At 36.4% G+C, this 22999-nt stretch overlaps 1 protein-coding gene across 5 annotated transcripts in view; it reads left to right on the top strand.

Moving 5' to 3' along the window:
* The window catches only part of epg5 (ectopic P-granules autophagy protein 5 homolog (C. elegans)), a 184822-nt gene that overhangs the window by 110832 nt on the left and 50991 nt on the right, over positions 1 to 22999 (top strand). For all 5 annotated transcript variants that reach the window (XM_069924245.1, XM_069924246.1, XM_069924248.1 and 2 more), the window contains exons 29-34: positions 1462 to 1618; positions 3309 to 3503; positions 13163 to 13376; positions 14803 to 14948; positions 15523 to 15730; positions 18510 to 18585. In XM_069924245.1, coding sequence (XP_069780346.1) covers positions 1462 to 1618; positions 3309 to 3503; positions 13163 to 13376; positions 14803 to 14948; positions 15523 to 15730; positions 18510 to 18585 — 996 coding nt within the window. The remainder of the gene's footprint in view (positions 1 to 1461; positions 1619 to 3308; positions 3504 to 13162; positions 13377 to 14802; positions 14949 to 15522; positions 15731 to 18509; positions 18586 to 22999) is intronic.

Genomic DNA, 22999 nt, shown 5'->3' on the forward strand with positions numbered 1-22999 from the left:
CTGACCACATTGATGGAATGGAGGTGGAAGAGGTTAGTACCTGCAAAGTCCCGGCAGTCCATACCTGAAGCTAGCACATCAAGACAACTGTGAAGAACACACACCAATGCCTCTACTTTCTGCAAAGTCTAATGAAGTTTGGCATGTTATCAAACCTACAGGTGTATAATGGAAATTAATTCAAATGCCCATAAATGTGGGAAATCTGCAAAAGGTAGCAAATGTGGCCAGGTCCATCTCTAACTTCCCATCAAGAAGGCAGGCAGCAACATAAAGGAACCCCATTACCCTGCTCACAATCTCTTCTCACTGCTACCTTCAGGAATTCAAGCATCTCTTGGTTTCAGAAGTTTTTTTTCCCAAAGGCAGTTAGGCTCTTGAAACTTCCCATACTACCCTAACCATAATCAACAAAAAGCCTGTCTGCATTATTGAAACACCACTTTTTTTCTTGAACTACTGTCTGAATATTTATTATTCATCTTAATTATTATCTTTCCATGTTGTAATTTATTGTATATTATTGAAGTTGTTTTTTTTTTTAACCCAAGTACCTATCTGGCTGTCACAAGTGAGAATTTCAATTTATGGGTATATTGTATTTATGTGTGAGAAAATAAACTCATTATCATTATCAAGTTATAGAATGTGAAACAGGGGTTTTTTGATCCAACTTTAAATGATACGAGTCAGTTATCTGTGGGATACTTCATAAAGTTGTAAGCGAATTCTATCTTTGCTATTATTATTCCATAGAGGTAAAACACAGAATTCTGTAAACACTGTGGTGAAGTGAAAAATACAAATGCTGGAGAAAATCAGCCTTTATGTAGCAAAGGTTAAAACACTGTTTAGCCTGCTAAGTTATCTTAACACTCAAAAGCAGATAAATTGAGAGACTGAAAAATCTACAATCTATAATTGAACTCTGACAATGCTGAAGTAGAAAATTCTAGAATAACTGCAAACAAGAAATCCACTTGTCTTTCAGCTTCTGTCAGTACCTTCTCTTCAAATTTTAACTCCTTTTCTGCCATTCTTTCTTTATGACCCTTTATATTCTTTACATTTCCAGTAATCTACCTAATAATTACATTTGGAAAATATATACCACATTCTAAATTCAGTATCTGATTTTGGGCAAAAGCCCATCTCTTGAACACTCTAATATTCTTGATGTGTCTTTGGAGTCCAATTATTCTGATAATTTTTAAAGTAGCAGCAAATTTTCCACTATGGGGATAGTTTATAAGTTCAAAAAACTCATTATATCAACTCCCAAGCTTTCAAGGAGTTAATAGAATATAATTTTCATGTAAATGTGTCAACTCAATGACAATGGGTCAAGCATTAGAAATATTATTTGACATTTTTAAGATGTGTATTATTTCCAGTCATATTCCAGGGGATTTTTGTATGTATTCAATACTATGGAGTGTCCTATGTATCTATTATTTCCAGTGCCTTGGTGAATGCCTTCAAGCTCCATCATACTGAAAGTTATCAGAAAGTGGGCATTGCCTTGTTCTACGAGATTGTCTCTTTTGTCTGTGATGAAACTCAGCGACATCCACCAACAAGACAGTTCTTTACATCATGCATTGAAATCCTTGGACAGGTGTGACCATTTTTCTTTGGAAGTTGCATATATCTAATACAAGCAAATACAACATTTAAATCTGAGTATCATTATGTTTTCATTGTTTGAAAATATTTAAAAAGCAAAGGGTGAGATTCTGAAATATAAAGAAAATGCTGTTAAAGACTCCAGATCAGGCAACATCTGTAGACAGAGAAACTTAACATTTCAGGTCTATGTCTCTTTTTCAGTTCTGACATATTATTTCTCTTTTCGTCGTTTTTTCAGCATTTTCTCAATATGGACAATATGGTTCCGGGAGCACGTAGACTAGCTTAATTAATTTTAGTCCCTTCCCCAATACCATCTTGTGTAGTCCAGGTTACTACAAGTAAAATAATCCAGTTCATGTATATTTAAGTTTTAGAGAACAGAAGTATAAGCGTGAACACTGTTAATTCAGTTCAATGCCACAGGGATAAATTCCTGACTACTGTTTAGTATTCTGTTTGGCTGAGCAATACACTCAGATGCATCTACTTACTAAGTAGTTGCAAAAATACTTCTTTCCCTCAATTTTTTTTTAAATTTTAAAATCAGTAATTACTTATTGGCCATAATTGATGCCAGAGAGGTTTACCAAGATGTTATCTGAATTAGAGTATTAGCTATGAGCTATTATTTTCTGTGTAGTGGTCAGAACCAAGTAGAGATCTGATTTTAAAAAAGTGTAAAATTATGAGAGCTATAGATCCCAAGATAAAAATGTCAAATACTAGAGGGCTTAGTTTTAAGGTAAGGGGGGGGGGAAGTTTAAAGGACATTTGCAAGACAAGTATTTTATATCGAAAATGGTAGGTGCCTTTCACGTGTTAATGTCCAAATGCCTCTTAAATTTTGCTAGGAGAGGTAGCGTGCAACGTTTAAGAGACACTTGGACAAATGAATAGGCAAGAAAAGGGGGAATATAGACCATGTATTGGCTTAAATTGGCATTATGGTCAGAACTGATCTAGTGAGCTGAAGAGTTTGTTCATGTATTGTACTATGTTCTAAAATCCATTTGGATTGGAGAGACAAGATGGGTTTTGTTTTTCATATCTTTGCTTGTAGGTTTTTGGAATAGCATTCTGTCCAAAAGAAATCTCAATTGTTGAAAATAGAAGGCAATTTGTCATCACAGAAATTTCTGTGAAAGCTGCTGCTTCCGATTGCATTTCTTATACTACCAGGCACTTTGTCAAAATACATATGACAGTTAACATGAGTAACCCTTGAAATAGGTTGAAAAGAAAAGCATATGTTGGTGATATTTTCCTACTCTTAATATACTTGAACCAATATATTTGATCCTAATTATGTATTTATTAGTTTAGTGGAAATGATAGGCTATGTATTTAAAATGTGTTGGCGCTTTTGTCCAAATAGAAAGGGGAATTTTGAATAAGCCATTAATTGTTTAGATAACATCAACAGGGATGACATCTATCCTTTGAATTTTAAAGGATTCTGAGGGTCATGACTTTGGAGATTAAAATTCAAGACAATCTTAAGGTTAATGTTGAATATGATGCACAGTTGGAAATTCTTTAATTAAATCAGAGAACAGCTGTTTAATTATTTTAATTTTATTGATTCCATTATTTGATCATTAAATTAATACAATAAAATGTCAGACTTTTGAACAATTAACTTTTTTTTTACTGTATTTCTTTTTATCTCTGATTAGGTTTTCCTTGGTTGTGCTAAAACAGAAAGCAAAACAATATTGAAAAAGATTCTTGAGAATAGAAGAATCTGCAATCTTTTGTCACCGTACTTCACTCCAAATATCTCACCGGATGAATTTGTCAATCTTTATGACAAAGTTGTCAAAGTCCTCCACACAGATAATGGTGATGTCATTTTTATGCTGTTAACAAAGGTAATATTTTCTGATCCCAAAAAAAACTATAGAAATTGAACTATCAATAATCTAGCTGTATTTAACGTTTGATTGAATCCAAATATGAAATGAAGATGAAGAATTCAATTCAGTTTATCATAAGAATTTTACAACAGGAAAACAGGCCTATGGCCTAATGTCCATGTTCTCTACCTGACTTAGTCCCATTTGTCTCTGTTTGGCCCATATCCATGTACCTGTCTATGTAATGTATTTTAAACATTGTAATTGAACTCACCTTTATCATGACCTCTGATAGCTGATTCCACATTCCTACTGCCCACTGGGTGAGAACAATATCCCTCAAAGAATATACCAAAGAAAAGGTACAAGGACTACCTAAAGAAATCTCTTGGTGCCTGCCACATTGACCACCGCCAGTGGGCTGATATCGCCTCAAACCGTGCATCTTGGCGCCTCACAGTTTGGCGGGCAGCAACCTCCTTTGAAGAAGACCGCAGAGCCTACCTCACTGACAAAAGGCAAAGGAGGAAAAACCCAACACCCAACCCCAACCAACCAATTTTCCCCTGCAACCGCTGCAATCGTGTCTGCCTGTCCCGCATCGGACTTGTCAGCCACAAACGAGCCTGCAGCTGACGTGGACTTTTTACCCCCTCCATAAATCTTCGTCCGCGAAGCCAAGCCAAAGAAAAGAAAAAGAATCCAAATATGAAATGAAGATGAAGAATTCAATTCAGTTTATCATAAGAATTTTACAACAGGAAAACAGGCCTATGGCCTAATGTCCATGTTCTCTACCTGACTTAGTCCCATTTGTCTCTGTTTGGCCCATATCCATGTACCTGTCTATGTAATGTATTTTAAACATTGTAATTGAACTCACCTTTATCATGACCTCTGATAGCTGATTCCACATTCCTACTGCCCACTGGGTGAGAACAATATCCCTCAAGTCCCTTCTAAATCTTGCCTTTCTCACCTTAAATTTATGCTCTCTAGTTTTAAAGGCTGCATCTACTAAAAAGACATATCTCTATAAGGTCTCACCTGAACCTCCTAGGCTCCAGGAAGAAAAGTTCCAGCTTCTATTTATAACTCAGGCTGGCCAGATCTGATAACATTCTCATGAGTCTTTTCTGTACCCTTTCCAACTTAATGACATCTTTCCTATAGCTGAGTGATAGGAAATGTACACAATACTCAGCAGGCCATGCAGCATGCATCACCTGCTGAGCTTATCAATCACTTTTTTTTTGTACTGCACTTGACTCTAGTATCATGGAGCAGACTCGACAAACCAATGGACCTACTTCTGCTCCTATAATCTTGTGATCGTGGGGGGCTTTAACATGCAAATAGACTAGGTGAATCAGGTTGGTCAAGGACTTTATAGAATGCATATGTGATGGCTTTCTTGAACAGCATGTTACTGAACCTACAGGGGAACTCGCTACTTTGGATCTGATCCTGTACAATGAGACAGGTAAAATTTGTGATCTTGTAGTTGGGGATCCTCTTGGAAAGAGTGATCACAGTATGATTGAGTTTCTCATACAAATGGAGGGCATAATAGTTCAGTTTAAAACCAGTGTGTTATGCCTGAACAAGGGAAACTACAAGGGGATGGGAAGGAGTTAGCCAAGGTAGCGTGGGAATGCAGGCTACGTAGAGGGATATTGAGGAACAGTGGAAGACTTTCAGAGATTTCTCACAGTGCTTCTCCAAAGTATATTCCAGTTCCAAGCAAGGACAGTAAGGTTGGGGACAACTATCTTTGGATAACTAAGGAAATAAAGGAAAGCATCAAACTAAAAGCTCGTGCATACAAAGTCGCCAAGAACGGTAGGGAAACTAGAAGATTGTGGAAACTTTAAAAAGAAACAAAGAACCACGAAGCATGCAATAAAGCGAGGGAAGGTAGACTATGATAAAGATTAGCACAAAATATAAAACTGGATAGGAAAGGTTTTTATAATTATTTAAAGTGCAAAAGGGTGGCTAAAGTGAAGGTTGGTTCCTTGGAAGATGAGAAGGGAGAATTGATATTGGGTAATGAGGAACCGGTTGAGGCTTTGAAATTATTATTTTGTGTCAGTTTTCACAGTGGAAGACACGTCAAACATGCCAAAGATGGATTGTATGGATTTGATGGGAGGAGAGGACTTGAATATAATGGCTATTACTAAAGAGCTAGTACTCAGAAAACACAAATATCTAAAGATAAATAAGTCCCGATGGAATGCATCCTGGGTTACTGAAAGAAATGGCAGAAATTATAGTTGAGGCTTTGGTGATAATTTACCAAAATTTTCAGGACTCTGGGTAGGTTGCAGTGGATGAGAAGATGCCAAATGTCACACCACTATTCCAAAAAGGATAAAAGCACAAGGCAGGGAATTATAGGCCAGTTAGTTTGGGAAAATCTTTGACGATATAATTAAAGAGAAATAGCGAGGCATCTGGAGCAAAATAGATCCATCAGGCAGATGCAGCATGGATTTAGCAAAGAGAGGTTGTGTTTGACAACTTTGAGTTCTTTTTCTTTTAAATATTTTTATTAATTTCAAATGTAAGCATGCAAATACAAAACTTTTATGGAATATATAATGTTAACAAAAAAAAAACATATTTGGTAACTCATCAAGTTATAAAGCACATATAACCATAATTCAAAATTATAACAAAAAGAAAATAAAATTTCTACATACAGCGTGATTCTAAACCCTATTCCCAAACCCAAGGTATATGACTAAAGAAAATATATACTTTCTTCATAGAATAAAACAATAAATAAGAATGTTTAAAAAATAATATTAAGTCTATAGATTATGAAAGTAATCCAGTAAGCCAGGAGAGATGCAAAAGACAGAATACAACATTTAATTGGAGTTAGAGGAATATCATCTTCTCCACTTGTGGCAAAAAGACCAATCAGGATTAGGCTGTAAATTTACATTTAAAATTAAAGGTAGAGTTTGAAATACCTCCCTCCAGTATTTTTCAAGGTGAGGATGTGTCAAAACATGAATTAAAGAAACCCCTTCTCTCTTACATTTATCACAATAAGGATTTGCATCTGAATAGATACGAGATCATTTAACTCAAGACATATGATCCCTATGTACAACTTTGATTAAGGATGTAGTATTAACCATCTTAAAAATTAGATCCCAAACTTCATCTGATAATGTAAGGTTTAAATCCTGTTCACAGGCATTTTTAATTTTAGCTAAAGGGGCAGGTCTCAAACTCATTAGCTTATCGTAAAGAATGGATATTAAACCTGTTTGAAAATATTGTAAACTAAATATCACATCAACAATATTCATATTAGGTGCCTGAGGAAGATCTGGTATCTCGGATTTCAGAAGGTGTCTAATTTGCAAATACAGTACAACTCTTGATTATCCGAAATCGGATGCTCAGAAATCCTTGGTTATCTGAAAGGTTTTAAACATTTTGGATAAACAAGGATATCTGAAATCCTCATTTGTCCAAAGTTTTTTCCGAACTGACCAGGGGCCTTTGGCTCCCAGCACTGGCAGCAGAGTAGGGTACCTCGGGCTCTTGGGGTTGGCAGCAGCGCAGCTGATCTCGGGTCCCTGGTGCCAGCAACAGTGGATCTCGGGCCCAGGGCAGAAGCAGAACCATCAATGGGGAAGTGTTGATGATTGGCAGTGGCCAGGATTTTTTTGGTGACTTTATTTTAATGCTTAAAAAGCCATACCTTATTGTTTGTTATTGTATAAACACTATTACAAGTGACTTGCTGTTTCAATTGGACTTTTTTTTTAAAAAATGACCGGTTCTCTGTTTAAAAAAAAAACGTTTATCCGAAATAGGCCCAGTCTGGACCATTTTGGATAATTGGAGTTTACTGTTGCTGAAAAATTGAGTATTTGGTAAGTTGGACTTTTTTTAGAAAGCTGTTCAAATAACACAAAACTATTATCAATGAAAAGATCTACGAAATATTCAATACCTAATCTAAACTAATCCTGAAAAACAGAATCTTGTATAGAAGGTTGAAAAAGATGATTGGAATAAGGCATGAAAGAGAAAAACCCTAAAGTCCAAAATGTTTTCTAAATTGCACCCAAACTCTAACGGCTTGTCTGACAATAGGATTATCAATTGATTTACTTAAAAAGAAGGGAAGTGAAGATCCAAGAAGTGTAAGATTTGAAATGTTTTTTGCAGAATTCAACTCCATTGCTACCCATGCTGGACTGACCATTCGATTATGAAAATGTAACCAAAGCATAAATATGTATGTTGACTGCCCAGTAATAAAATCTAAAATTAGGTTGAGCTGTGCCTCTGTTCCCTTTAGGTTTTGAAGAACCTTGTTTAGACGAGGGCACTTACCCCTCCATATATAGGACAATATAATCAAAACAAGTGAATCAAAAGTGCTTTGGGAATAAAAATTGGTTCTGACTGAAAGAGGTATAAAAATTTAGTTAAGATATTCATTTTAATAGATTTAATATGACTGACCAGGGATAGGGGACGACCATCATGTTAAAGACTGTTTCACTTGTTTTAATAATGTAAAAACATTTTCTTTATAAGGGTGTTTATGATTCTTTGTAACTATAATACCAAGATATTTAAATTGATTTTCTACAATCTTAAAGGGGAAATTGGTATACACTGCTGTGGGTGTGTTCAGAGGGATAAATTTGCTTTTATGCAGAATGAATCTATATGCTGAAAATTTACTAAATTGGGAAAGTATTAACAACGTGGATGGTAAAGAAGTGACAGGGTTTGATAAGTCGAGCAAAAGATCATCTGCATAAAAGGAAACTTTGTTCAATTCCTTTTCTGCTAATCCCTGAAATGTCACCACATTCTCGAAATGCAATCACTAATGGCTCTAAGACCAAATCAAATAATAATGGACTTGGAGGACACCCTTGACAGGTTCTCCATTGAAGATTGAAAGATTGTAATTGTTGAAAATTAGTAAGAATTGAAGCCATTGGGGATGAATACAATAATTTAATCCATGAAATAAACCTGATCCAAAATTGAATTTTTCTAAAATCGTAAATAAATATTTCCATTCAACTCGATCAAATGTTTTCTCTGCATCAAGGAAAAGAATACATTTGGGAACTGGGCTTTAAGGTAAATACAAAATATCTAATAAATAATGTATATTAAAATGAGAATAGCGGCTTTTAACAAAGCTGGTCTGATCTTCAGAGTTGATAGATAATAAAAATATTCTCCAATCTACAAACCAAAATTTTTGATAGAATTTTTACATCAACATTTAATAAAGAAATTGGCCTATAAGAGGTCACTCTATTGGATCTTTACCTTTCTTTGCAATAAGCGATATATACACTGAAAGATTACCCTGCCTAAGCGAGTCTGATAACACTTAAGTTAAATGAGGTGAAAGTAGGTGAGAAAAAGATTTGAAAAACTCTACAGGAAACCCATCAGGTTCCGGAGTTCTTTCTGAATGTAGTGAAGAAATAGCAGTAACTATTTCCTCATAGGATATAGGCTCATCTAGTCTCATTTGTTCATCTAAAGAAAGTATTGGAATATTTAAACAATCCTGGAAATTTGTGAATTCGGAGGTATCAAGTCATTTATAAAATTTCATGTATGTATCATTTATCTCAGAATGATCTGTAGTAAAGTTACCATCCTCCATTCAAATTCTTTTATTCACTGCTTAGCTGCAAAACCTTTCAGCTCATTAGCTAGGATTTATTACCATGGATAACTGACTTCTACTCATTAACAAATGGTTTTCAATCAGATATGTAGAAAGAAGATCAAATTTAGTATGAAGTTCAACTCGCTCTTTATATAACTCTGAATTTTTAGTTTGAGCATATTGTCAATGTGTTTAATTTGATTAATTCTAATCTTTATTCGTCTTCCTTTTCAAATTAATAGTGTAAGAAATAATTTGCCCTTCAGATTAGCTTTCATGGCATCCCCAACAATCAGATTGAAAGTTTCTGATGAATAATTTGTATCAAAGAGAAAGATTAACTGCTTCTCCATAAATTTCATAAAGTCATAGTTTATACAACATGGATGTAATCTGATATTACTATAGTGTAACTACAGGACTGAGTCAGAGGGATTAATTGGTTATCAATAAGAAAATAATCAGTTCGTGAATACATTCTATGAACGTGTGAGAAGAAGGAATACGCTCTACTATTTGGATACAAAAAACACTAAATGTCAGAACTGCCATAATCTGATAGAAAAAAAAGAATGAATTAATGAGGCAGATTTACTCATTATGGTGGGTTTAAGAGAAGAATGATCCAAAGCAGGGTTTAATCAACAATTAAAATCCCCACCAAATTTTAGAGAGTAAAAACTCACATCCTGTAGGGAAGAAAAATGAATGTTCAAAAAAACCACAACTGTATTAGAGGCGTAATATAAGCTAAAACTCCCATTTTATTATTCAATTTCTCTGAAACAATATATCAACCATTTGTAATTGAGATGATGACTTTGTGATGGACGAAAGGAATATTTTGATCAATAAGAATAGAAACCACCCCCCCCCCCCCCCAGCTTTAGCCAGAAAGGAGGAATGAAAATGTTTTCCTCTCCACTTCATCATGAAACGGGAATTACCACAACAACGAAGATGTGTTTCTTGTAAAAATACAATATTAGCATTAAGCTGTTTTTAATGTGAAAATATTTTCTTCTGGTTCACCGGATAATTCATAACTTTTACATTCCAACTAATAAAATTAATAGAATTATTAGAATTATCCATAATTTTCCCATATTATTGTGGACTGATAAGAACAACTAATATCTTGCCACCAGGTGACAAACCTAGAAAGCTGCTAAAGATTTTGCAGCTCGCTTTCCCAATCATTCCATTTCAGACCCAATTATCTTCCAGATGGAGTTTGTTGACAAAAACTCCATTGTTGCAAAAGTAAAGATACATTATTCTTCCACCAATAAATTTCTATTTTGACTACTTCAAATAGTTACTTTACAAATTTATTATGTACTTTTGCCCATGAAGTAAATACCCACCTCACTGACAAAAGGCAAAGGAGGAAAAACCCAACACCCAACCCCAACCAACCAATTTTCCCTTGCAACCGCTGCAATCGTGTCTGCCTGTCCCGCATCGGACTGGTCAGCCACAAACGAGCCTGCAGCTGACGTGGACTTTTTTTACCCCCTCCATAAATCTTCGTCCGCGAAGCCAAGCCAAAGAAGAAAGAAAGAAAGAAATAATTTAATTAAAAGAAAAATACCAAAGAAATATTAAGCCAATATTTATAAAAAATATTGAATATATATTCAATTCCTAATTAAAAGGAAAAAGAGAGAAAGAGAAAAATTTACTGGCATAAATACAACCCTAGTAAATTTATTATCCCAGAAAAAAAAAGAGGAATATTGGTCAGACAAAAATAACCAACACACCACCATCAAATGTTATGTAATAAATGTCGGAAAACATTAAAGTTAATAATAGTCAATTATCTTCAATCTTCAAGAAGTTCCCGCAGGATTCTTCTAGGAAGCTCCAAGCCTTGTCAGCAGAGCACAGGAGCTTCCTCTGGCCATTAGAAAGTGGGGCCATATAAGAAGTCATGCAGGATATAACAAGGCTTTTAACCTCATTTATATGGCTCCGACATTATTTCTTTGTATTCGCCGCACTGCTTCATGACTTTAGGGCAGTATCTTCTACAATTCTTATACATTGACTGCGATGTTCAAGTGTCCCTCTTCGATGGGCTTCATGAATCAAAGACTCCTTTATTTGATAAAGATGTAGCCAAATAATAACCAAACAAGGTTTCTGCCCATGAGCCAGCTTGAGTAATAAAGATTGATGTGGTCTTTCACTGGGGGAAATGAAAGAAACTCCTTACCATAGACCTTGTAAAGCAGCTCTGAAAGAATTTAGTAGGTTGCCCACTTTCTATGGATTCAGGCAAACCCATAATTCATAAATTCTGTCTACTCCTTTCTTCCAGATCAACGATTTTCTTCGTTAGTTTCAAATTATTGTCACTTAATCCGGAGCATGTATTTTTCACTTCAACAACCCATTAAGTTAAGTTGTTCAGTTCCTCCTCAACCATTGTCAAACATTCACCATGTTCTTTAGTTACGTTTTGTACTTGGTCGAGTTTATTATTAATCTGACACAAGACTTCTTTAAGATCATCTGTTATTGTTTGTCTATGTTGATTGAGTAACTCAGTGATAGACTTGATGGTCAGATTCGTTAACACTTCTTTTTCTTCCCAAATTTTCTTCTTGTAGCCATTTCAATAAAAGTATATTTAGAAGAAAGGGAAGTAAAATAGAGCACTTTAGTTGTAAAATCAAGAGCTGAATAGTTGGAAGAAATGGAAAGTAAATAGGAGCGTTAAATTTCTGCTGTTACTCCTTGAGCAACCAACCAGAAATCCCACCTGAATTCTTTGAGGATATAATGAGCACGGTGCATAGAGGGGAGCAGATGGACCTTGTTTACCTGGATTGACAGAAGGCATTCAATAAGATGCTGTATAAAAGACTTAAACAGAAGATAAAGATGCATAAAGTTGGGGGTGATGTCTTAGCATGGATAAAGGATTGGTTACCCAATAGAAAGCAGAAGCAGAATGTTAGGATACAGGGTGTTTTTCTAGTTGGCAATTGGTGGTGAGTGGTGTGCCACAAGGTTCAGTGCTGGGCCCGTAACTGTTCACGATGTACATAAACTATCTGGAAGAGGGTACAGAGTGTAATGTATCTAGGTTTTGCTGATGACGCTAAATTGAGTGGAAAACCAAATTGTGCAGAGGATACGGAGAGTCTGCAGAGAGATAGAGGTAGGCTAAGTGAGTTGGCAAAGTTTTGTCAGATGGAGTACAATATTGTTAAATGTGAGGTTATCCATTTTGGTAATAAAAATGGAAGATCAGGTTATTATTTAAATGGTAAGCGATTGCAGCGCTCTGCCATGCAGAAGAGTTTGGGGGTGCATGTGCATGAATTGCAAAAGGTTAGTTTGCAGGAGCAGCAAAGAAGGGTTGAGTTTTGGAGCAGGGAGGTTGTGCTGCAACTGTACTGCACGCAGTTCTGGTCTTACCTGAGGTAGGATGTACTGGCTTTGGAGGCAGTGGTGAGGAGGATCACCAGGTTGATTCCAGAGATGAGGAATTAGCCAATGAGGAGAGACCGAGTCGTCTGGGACTGGACTTGCTGGAATTTGGAAGAATGAGAGAGGATCTTACAAAGATATATAAAATTATGAAAGACTTGGATAAGATAGAGGTAGGCAGGTTTCCATTGATGAGGGAGTCCAGAACTAGGGGATATGGCCTCAAGATTAGTGTGATAGATTTAAGACTGAGATGAGGAGGAACTGCTTTTTCTAGAGGGTGGTCAATCTATGGAATTAACCTGTTTGCTTGTTCCTTTCATGAAATTTTCAGTTACAATTTGTTTTTGCTTTCTCTATGAAGAAACGGCAAGAGAATAGGTGGAGAGGAAATATTCATCAGCTATGATTCTAATGGCGGAGCAGACTTGAAAGGCTGAATGGCCTAATTCGGCTCCAATGTCATATGGTTTTGAGTATTAATCAACAAATGGGAATTACCTAATTTTTCAGGATTATCATTTTGACTTTAGTTTTTATATTGCAGTTTGACCTTGCATTGTGGTTGAATTCAGCCAAGCCAACTATGTCTGAACGGACACAGTTATTAGAATTGATTCACTTTGGCCTTGCATCATGTGGCCTTCAACCAGAGGAAGAAATTCAAATGGCTTTTAATGTTTTTTGTAAACATTGGATGTACATTCTGCAATATCAATTCCCGGATCATTACAGTGACTTTCTGAGACTTCTGGTTCAAAGTAAGATATTTCATATCAATTGAAATTTTTATCAATGTTTTTCGTGTAATTTAAATGATGGATATTTGCTTTGCTTCTTTACTTATCAAACTCAAAATATGTTTGTCAAATGAATTATTTGTACACCATCAGGATTTTGCAGCCTTTTGGGACTTGACCAAGATTTTGTATCTATGTGGAATATTATTGTTTATGTTCTTTGAGCTATATATTGCTGGACTAAGTTCACCAACGAGCCTGTAAATATCTGGGCTGGAAGAGGTGGACTGATTTCCCTTGAAAACATTGAAACAGTTACAAACAGTTACAATCTTTATTTTACTTTAATGAAAGGTTTTAACTAATGAAATGAAAAGAACTTTTCCATTTGCTTTCAAATTCTCAGGCCTGGAATTTTAATTGAATTCAATGGTTTCTCTGAGCCTAACTGATGGTATGTCTCAGTTTGTTTCCTTAATGTATTCCTGTGCCATGCCATTGGTCTTTGAGGGTCTAACACTTGAACACAGTTATGCACTCAGTCCCTAATCCTTTCCATTAGTTTTGCACACAGAGTTGTGCACGAGCCTGGATGTCAGTTCCGAAGGCTGTATGCTGACAGTTGCATTTCAACCATCAGCCACAGACTGAGATTCAGCCAATTGTTACAGAAAACTATGGAATATTGTTCATATAATATAGTTTTCTAGAATTTTTTTTTAATGGAGCTCCATGATATTATTCCTCAGTGCAATTCAGGTTTTAAATAGCCATGAATTCTAAGCAGGCCACATTCTAAAGCTATGTGCTTACAGTCCTGTTGCCTTTCTCTCCTACTTCACATTTGAAGGAAACTAGTAGAACCACAGACAGTAGTTTTTTTCTGGATTATTTTGGACCTATTTCTCTCAAGATGAACTATAAACTTATGGTATTTGTGAAACCTAAATGGAAATTACTGGTAAATTTCAGGTTTAAGTTTCATTTGGACCACTACCCCCCCCCCCCCCCCCCCCACATTTGGACCGCTACCCACATTTGCTTCTTTGTGCATCAATGATAGTGTCATAATGAACATAAAAGGGGGAATTAAAATATAATAATTGCTAAACTGAAATAAATAAAAACAAAACATATTAGAAATATTGATTGTTATTTTGTTCCACCCTATATAGATATGTCATGCACTACTGAGCATTCTCAGCCTTTTCTGCTTATATTTCATATTTTTCAGCATTGTTTTTTTTTCTAAACTGGAACCTGAAGAGACTCTCTTGCTGTAAGGGGTGCTGAACAACATAAATGGCATCTCTTTGTCTACCTGATAGCAGGCAGAAGGCAGTTTTGTGCAATATTGCGTTTGTACTATGACATAAGAATAAAGGAAACTTGAATCTTGAACCATTCTTGCAAAATGAAACTGTACACTTTCCTCTTTCTGGTTAAGGCTCTTCAGAACAAAAGTTGAATCCTGACTGTTGGAAGATTGCTTTGAAAACCTTAAATTGTACCACTGATGATGAAACTGTACCCACAAACATTGGATCTGGAGAAACTCAGTGTTCTCAAAAGATCGCTTTGTCATTTCAACAGGTAATGCAAAATCTGCCCATTGAATTCTAACAGGGAAAGTAATTTCAGAAATTATTATAAATATTCATGTATTATTCTGTCCCTATTTTCTTTCCATTTTATTTTCATCTTAAATTTCTTCCCCTTGTCAAATTTATTCTGCCTTTAACTCTTGAATTCCTTGTCACTATTTTGTGTCATCTGTCCTCCTGTGTTCCAAGAACATCGCATTACTTGGTCTTTTACTCTACCGCTCTCATACTGCAGCATCATTCTTTTATATATAAAATAAAGTATGGTCAAATGTTAATCAAAGATGTATTGTAACAAAATACTTTAGAGAAGCAAAGTCTTGGGGATAGTCAACATGGTTTTGTGAGAAGCAGCATGTCTCACAAGCTGAATTGAGTTTTTCGACAAGATGACAAAGGAAATATTTATTGGAACCTATTAAGTATGAGAAAGGAATCAATATTTCACAAAACAGATATTTATGATGTTCTTTTGCTCACCCCCGCCCTTCACATTTTATGTAAATGCATTGAGAAGGAACAGTGTGATCAGAAAGTGGTTTGAATTTCGTTTCACCTGACAGGTGCAAGAGACGATACACTGGCTTTCTGATCTCTTCCACAAACTGCGTCTTTCGAAAACTGATTTAAGGAGCTTTGGTCTATTTTCAAAGTGGAGTCCTTATATGAATGAAGTGAAGAAATTTTGGATGTTCCTTGCCAAATCTTTTATTGATTCTGAGATCTCCAAACTCACTCAAGAAGCTGCAACCAGCACTGAAAATGTAGCAGGTATTATTGAAAGAAAATGTTATACAATACCAAGATTTAAAGATGTTGTATTCATTCAGTGCCTGATCACAGAGCTCACAGAAACTACATTCAATAAGTTAATTACATACAGAATTTTGTCAATATTATAGGTGCACAACCAAAGCATATGATCCCAAGAAAACTGCCCTGTTAATCAGTTTTGGAGGTAGTGATGGAAAAAAACCTAGAGATAACAGCATAATTAGGGCTTGGATCAGATAAAAATGTGGAATTTCTGAACTTTGCTGGTAAATACTTGCAGTTACCCCAAGTTTTCTTTCATTTATTCTGTAAAGAATCATCAAAAGCCAACTATTGTTGAACAGTTTATTTAATTTAGATTAATACTATGCCCAGTATATTTTGGGGTTGTGCTGGCAATTATAATATTCCTTGTTAATGAAATAAAATCTAACGAATGTAGAATTGCACTGTGAATAGTATTAGATGGATTAGAATTGTATAATTTATCTTAAATTACCAACTTAAAAATTACATATTGAAAATAAAATAAAAACACCATGCTGGAAACTCAGCAGGTCAAACAGTGTCCTTTATATAGTAAAGATAGATACATAACTGAGGTTTCAGGCTTGAGCCCTTCAGCAAAGTATGTGTCAAAATCTGGAGCAATATTCTAGCTGACTGGAAAAAGCATTAAGTTTCAAAATTAAAAGCAACAACTTTTGGTGATTGTCTTGCACCTCATTAATGCTCAGCAAAACTGGTTGAACAGGGAATTTAAGTCACTTCCAACATTATAATATTCCCATAGCTAGGAGACTAAAACAGCACACAATATTCCATGTGGCCTTGTATAACTTCAGTATGACATCCCAACACTTGTATTCAATGCCCCAACCACTGAAGGCAACCATTGCTTTCTTCACTGCTCTGTTTACCCGTGCTGCCATCTTTGTACCTGCACCCTCAGGTCAAGATGATGTGATGGAACACCAGGTGATGACAGAGTTTAAAAATTCAACCTCATCAGTGTCTGTCAAACTATCAGTAGAATTGTATTAGATTATAAGAGATGGGGGAAGAATTAAGCCATTTTCCCAATTTTCCTGTCTTCTCCCTGTAACCCTTACGAATCAAGTACATATCAACCTCTGCTTTAAATATACCCAGTGACTTGCCCTCCCACTACCTTATCTTGCAACATATTTCACAGATTCACTACCCTTTCAAAGAAGAAATACTTCCTCATCTCTCAGGGGATGTCCTCTTTTTCTGAGGCTGTGCCCTCTGGTCCTTGGCTCTCCCACTACTGGAAACATTTCCACATGCACTCTATCCTGGCCTTTCAATATTCAGTAGGTTTCAATGAGATTTTCCCCACATCCTTATAAGCTCCAGGGAGTACAGAGCCAGAGCTGTCAAACACTCTTCATTCTTTGGACCTTTCTCTGAAAATTCTTCTATACCCTTTCCAATGCCAGCAAACCTTTCTTTGGGTATGGGGCCAAAATTGCTCACAATACTCCAAATGTGGTCTAACCAATGTCTTATAAACCCTAACTTTACATCCTTGCTTATTCATTCAATTCCTTTTGAAATGAATGCTAACATTGTATTTGGCTTCCTTACTACTGACTTAACCTGCAAGTTAACCTTTAGGAAATCCTGCACTAGGACTCTCAAGCCCTTTAGACCTCCGCTTTCTGAATTCTCTCCCCCTTTTAAAAAAATAGTCGCCACATTTATTCTACCAAAGTGCATGACCATGGACTTCCCTATGTTCCATCTGTTGCATTTTGCCCATTCTCCCAACCTGTTCAGTCCATGCTTCCTCAACATTATCTGCCCCTTGACTACAAAGCCATCAATTCCATCATCCAGATCATTGACAAATAACATAAAAAATATATAGCGGACCCAACACCGGCCCCTATGGAACGTCAAAAGAAAACTAGCAGCTAACCAGAAAAGGTCCCCTGTATTCCCACTCTTTGCTTTCTACCGGTCAGCCAATCATGTATCACTGCAAGCACCTTTCCCATAATACCATGGGTTCCTATCTGAGAACTTGGAGTGTTTAATGCTTCAGTGGCTGCTTTGTGAGCCAGTGTTCATTCATACCACAAGTTTACTTTTTGTTTTACAATTCCCCAGCCAATATCAAATGTAAAAGGAGTTTAAAAGCTGAATCTGCAGTTTTCCTCCCTATCGAAATTGTTGAAGCAATGCCTGATTATGTTAAGACCAAGGCAATCATGTGTTGTCTTTGAACTGTATTTTAAGCAAGCAAAGTTTTTTTTTCCCCAGATACATCCAATAAAAATAATTCTTTGTTTATTGCAAATGACTTCTGTTATAGAATCTAAGGCATTTCATTCATATCTCACTAAATTTGGTTCTTCACCTGGATTTGTCCAACTGTCTTGTATCATATTTGGTCTTCCACAGAAACATTTTGTTGAGATTTTCAACAGTTTTGGTCAGTTAGACTAAAAATACTTAGTACTCTACCCAAAAATATAGCATCTCAAAAATAGATATGAAAAAAAATTCTCATGTTCAGTTGGGAAAAGTAAAATTAGGGCTACTTGTGGCTATGGAAGGCCCCTATTGGTGTTTAGAAAAAACATTTGTGTAGTTAGTACATATCCTCATCTTAAATGTAATGTGCAGGATTTAAGTTTTCAAAAATGTTTCAATATTGAACTATGCCCAGAGCACATGAACATTCCATTTTATTATACACCTTTAAATTTTCAATATTTGTTGTTAATTTGACATCATTTCATTGTAGGTTTGCAATTAGTTTATGCAAAATTGCTGGAACTTTTCAAGCCATGGCTACTAGTACTAAATACAGAAAAAGGAAGGTAACTACTTTGTAACTTGTAAAATGTAAAACTGAATAAATGTTCATTTTATTTTGCATTTTGACTATGGAAACCTTTTTATGTTTACTACAGAAAATGAATGTTTATGTTCTGGGGAAAATAAAGAATGTAGCAATGAACTATTTGTTTGCATTAAGGGAAACATTTCAATTGGAATAAATTTCTTTCCTGCTGCAGATCTAAATTGATTTAATTTTAGAATTCGCACCTAACAATCCAGGGAAAACTTGATAAACAATACCACTTTAGCTGCAATCACAATAGTGTTGGAGAAACTCAGCAGGTCACACAGCATCCACAGGACGTTAAAGATAATGTTTCAGGCCCATGTCCTCTGACATGTTACACAAACTTAACATGCAGCTACAGCAGGTAATATGAACTAACATCATGCTCTCTCCTCCAAATTCTTCAAATTATGTCAGTAGTTAAGGCACCATTTGTGGGAGGTTTCCACCACGTTTTGTTTTTCCTTAAAATTATCAGGACTTCTCTCCAAATTTGACTGCACCAACTCCTCATCTCTGGCAGGTTTTCTATCTGCAATTCTTTGGGGTATCTTTGCTTCATTCAATGGAGAAGTTGGATGGAAATTTTTCTCATGCATCTTCCAATAACAGTTGAGCCAACTCCTTTAGTTTGATCAAATCAGTAGTTTTCAAACTGCCCCCCTAAACTCACGTTCCACTTGAAGTAATCCCCATGCCATAGGTACTCTGTGATTAGTAAGGGATTGCTTAAGGTGCTATGTGAATGGGGAGAAAAAAAAATTGAAAACCACTGTCTTAATTGTACCTAATTGACTCATTATGTGTACAGTTCCATAACTCCAAAGGAAATGGGCCAAAACAATTTTTCTCAAGCAAAATTTTCAGTAACAATTGGGTCTCAAGCTTCCCACTCACATACCACTTGAAACAATCCCTTACAGAGCACTTATGGCATAGGGATTTGCTTCAGGTGGAATGTGATTTTAGGGAGGGGGGCAGTTTGTAAACCACTGGATTAAATTAATAATATTTTGTTCTTCTAATGCCATCAATTTTCAGTTGAAAATTGTAGGAAATTTAATTTTCATTAGCTGTAAACCTATGAAGATTTTCCTGTTATGATTCTACTGCCTTGGATCAGTTACAACATATAAATCTATTTACAATCCTGTGTTCCTGTGGTCCTGAGAGGATTTATATTGTCAATATCCTCAGAAGAATAAAATTAATTGGCTCTTAGTCTAAATGGAGATCCATTTACTTGTTCATCCTTCTCTCCTTAAAATTTAAAATTTTTCTTGCTTGTTATTTTTCATTGTCAATTCCATCAAGTACAGGGAGTTTTTTTGTAATCTTTCTGTTCCAAATGAATAAAAGCTTTATCAAGGAGCTCAGTTTTAGACTCATCTTAAAGTAGGAAGAACAGGCTCTCTTTACTCTGAAGGATTTATGAAAACATTTTAAAACTTTGGTCCAAAGCAGCTGAAGGCACAACCACTAATACTGGAATAATTACGCAAACAGCTCTAACTAGAACTATGGAACTCTACAGCACAGAACCAGGCCCCTTTGGCCATTTTTTGCCTAGACCCAATGACCTGCACTCAATCCATAGCCCTCCATACCTTTCCCATCCTTGTAACTGTCCAAATGCTTCTTTAATGTTAAAATTGAACCCGCATTCACCTCCTCAGCTTGCAGCTCGTTCCACAGTCCAACCACTCTCTGTAAAGTAGTTCTCTATCATATTCCCCCTAAACTTTTGCCCTTTCACTCTTAACCCATATCCTCTGGTTTGTATTTCACCTATTCTCAGTGAAAAAAGCCTACCTACATTTATTCTGTCTATCCCCTCATAATTTTAAATGCCTCTATCAAATCTCCCCTCATTCTCCTATGCTCCAGGGAATAAAGTCCTAACCTTTCCCTGTAACTCAGTTCCTGAAGTCCGGGCAACATTCTAGTAAATTTTCTCTGTACTCATTCTATCTTATTTATATCATTCCTGTAGTTAGGTGACCAAAACTGCACACAATACTCCAAATTTAACCTCACCAATGTCTTACACAACTCTACCATAACATTCTAGCTCATATACTCAATACTTTGATTTATGAAGGCCAATATGCCACAAGCTCTCTTTACAACCCTGTCCATCTGTGACACCATTTTCAGGCAATTATGTACATGTATTCCCAGATCCTTCTGTTGTACGGCACTCCTCAGGGTCCTGTGGCGGCGCACATACTTGATAGTCATGCGAACCGGCTCCATGTGTTAGCGGAGCAGCCGCATCAAACATGGCACTGCGCAGTTCATCTTTTCCGGCAGGGACTCAGGCCTGCACGCATACAGGCACAGCGCGTTTGTGTCACAATGACGAGGTTTCTGTCATGCGGGATCTTTGAAGGCCTTAAAACGGCAGTGCGCTAGACTAAATAAACCTCATGAGTGCTGACGAGCCCACCAACTGCTGGCCTCGTTTGTTCATTTAGTTAGATTGTTTGCTACAGGCCTATCATTCACTGTGTATGTCCTTTCTTGGTTTGTTCTTCCAAAATACAGTACCTCCCACTTGTCTGCATTAAAATCCATCTGCCATTTTCCACCTGGTCCAGATTCCTCTGCAAGCTTTAAAAAGCTTCTTCGATGTCCACAATGCCTCCAACCTTAGTATCATCTGTAAACTTTCAGATCCAATTTATCACATTTTTTATACTCCTCAAGTATCACATTTGCTCAATGTTGCTTATACCTGCTATTCTTCTAAGCAGGATCCCCACTATTCCTTGAAAACCAAGGTTCCCTGTGCCTGCTAACCTTGCTTTTAATCCTGACGGTAACATACAAGCTTTCTACTCTCAAAATTTCATCTTTGAACATCCTCCACTTACCTCACACATCCTTGCTGAACACAACTTATTCTGAACACCACGTATTCTAGATCCTTGCACATTTCTTCAAAATTAGCCTTTCACCAATTTAGAATCTCAACTTGAGGCCCAGACCTATCCTTCTCCATAGTTAACTTGAAACTAATGGCATTAAGATCACTGGACTCAAAATGTTCCCCAACACATACTTCTGTCATCTGTCCTGTCTCATTCCCTTATAGCAGATCCAGTATTACACTCTCCAGTTGGTACCTCTATATATTGATTTAGAAAAACCTCTATATATTGATTTAGAAAACTTTCCTAAATACATATGACAAACTCAAAGCCATCCAGCCCTTTTACAGAATGGGAGTTCCGGTCAATATGTGGAAAATTAAAATCTCCTACTATCACAACCTTGTGTTTCCTGCAGCTGCCTGCTATCTCTCTACTGATTTGCTCCTCCAATTCTCATTGACTATAGGGCAGTCAATAATACACCCCATGAGTGTGGTCATACCTTTCCCATTCCTCATCTCCACCCTCAGTAGGCGAGTCTTCTGGTCTGTCCTGCCTGAGCCCAGCTGTGATATTTTCCCTGACGAGCAATGCCAGTCCTCCTCCTTTCATTTCCCCATTCTATTGTGTCTGAACTAATGGAAGCCTGGAACATTGAGCTGCCGGAATTGCCTCTCCTGCAACCAATGGCCATGATGTAATAATTCCACATGCCAATCTAAGCTCGTCTGCCTTTCCAACAATACACCTTGCTTTGAAATAGAAGCACATTAGAAAATTTCCAGCATGTACAACCCTTTGACCTCTAAAGGTGCGTTCAATTCTCGCATCATTTTTTCCTCCTCCACTCCTCTATCTTCTCTGGCACTCTGATTCCAGTCCCTCTGCAAATCTAGTTTAAACCCACAGGAGCAGAACTAGGAAACCTTCCCACAAGGTTATTAGTCCCCCTCCAGTTCTGATGCAAACTGTCCTTTCAGAACAGGTCCCACCTTCCCTGGAAGAGAGCCCAACAATCCAGAAACCTGAAGACCGCCTTCCTACAATGTTAGAAATTATTTTACGGTAACTTAAGGATTCAAACCTGAAACGTTCATTGACCATTTCTAAGTTCTTCCAACAATTTTTACTCTTATCTTTTTATTCAGACACCTTGTTGAAGGGCTCAAGGCCGAAACATCGGTTATGTATTTTTATCTTTGCACATAAAAGGCAGTGTTTGAGTTGCTGAGTTGCTCCAGCATTGTGCTTTCACTTCAACCACAGTGTCTGCAGGCCTTTATGTTTTACTACTTCGAGCATTTGTTTGTCTCCTCAAAATTCCAGTATCTGCAACTTTTAACTTTCTCTTATGTTTATTTAAACCTGTATTAGCTTGAGGTCAAATCCTGTTTGCTATTTTTTCTGTGAAGAATCTAAGGCAGTTTATTCTGTTAAGTATTTCAACCAAGTCCTATTGATTCTTTTGGTTTCTATAAACTAACTAATAATTTATGATTATCATAAGTT

This window comes from Narcine bancroftii, chromosome 3 (genome assembly GCF_036971445.1).
Source record: "Narcine bancroftii isolate sNarBan1 chromosome 3, sNarBan1.hap1, whole genome shotgun sequence".
In the NCBI taxonomy this organism is placed as follows: Eukaryota; Metazoa; Chordata; class Chondrichthyes; order Torpediniformes; family Narcinidae; genus Narcine; species Narcine bancroftii.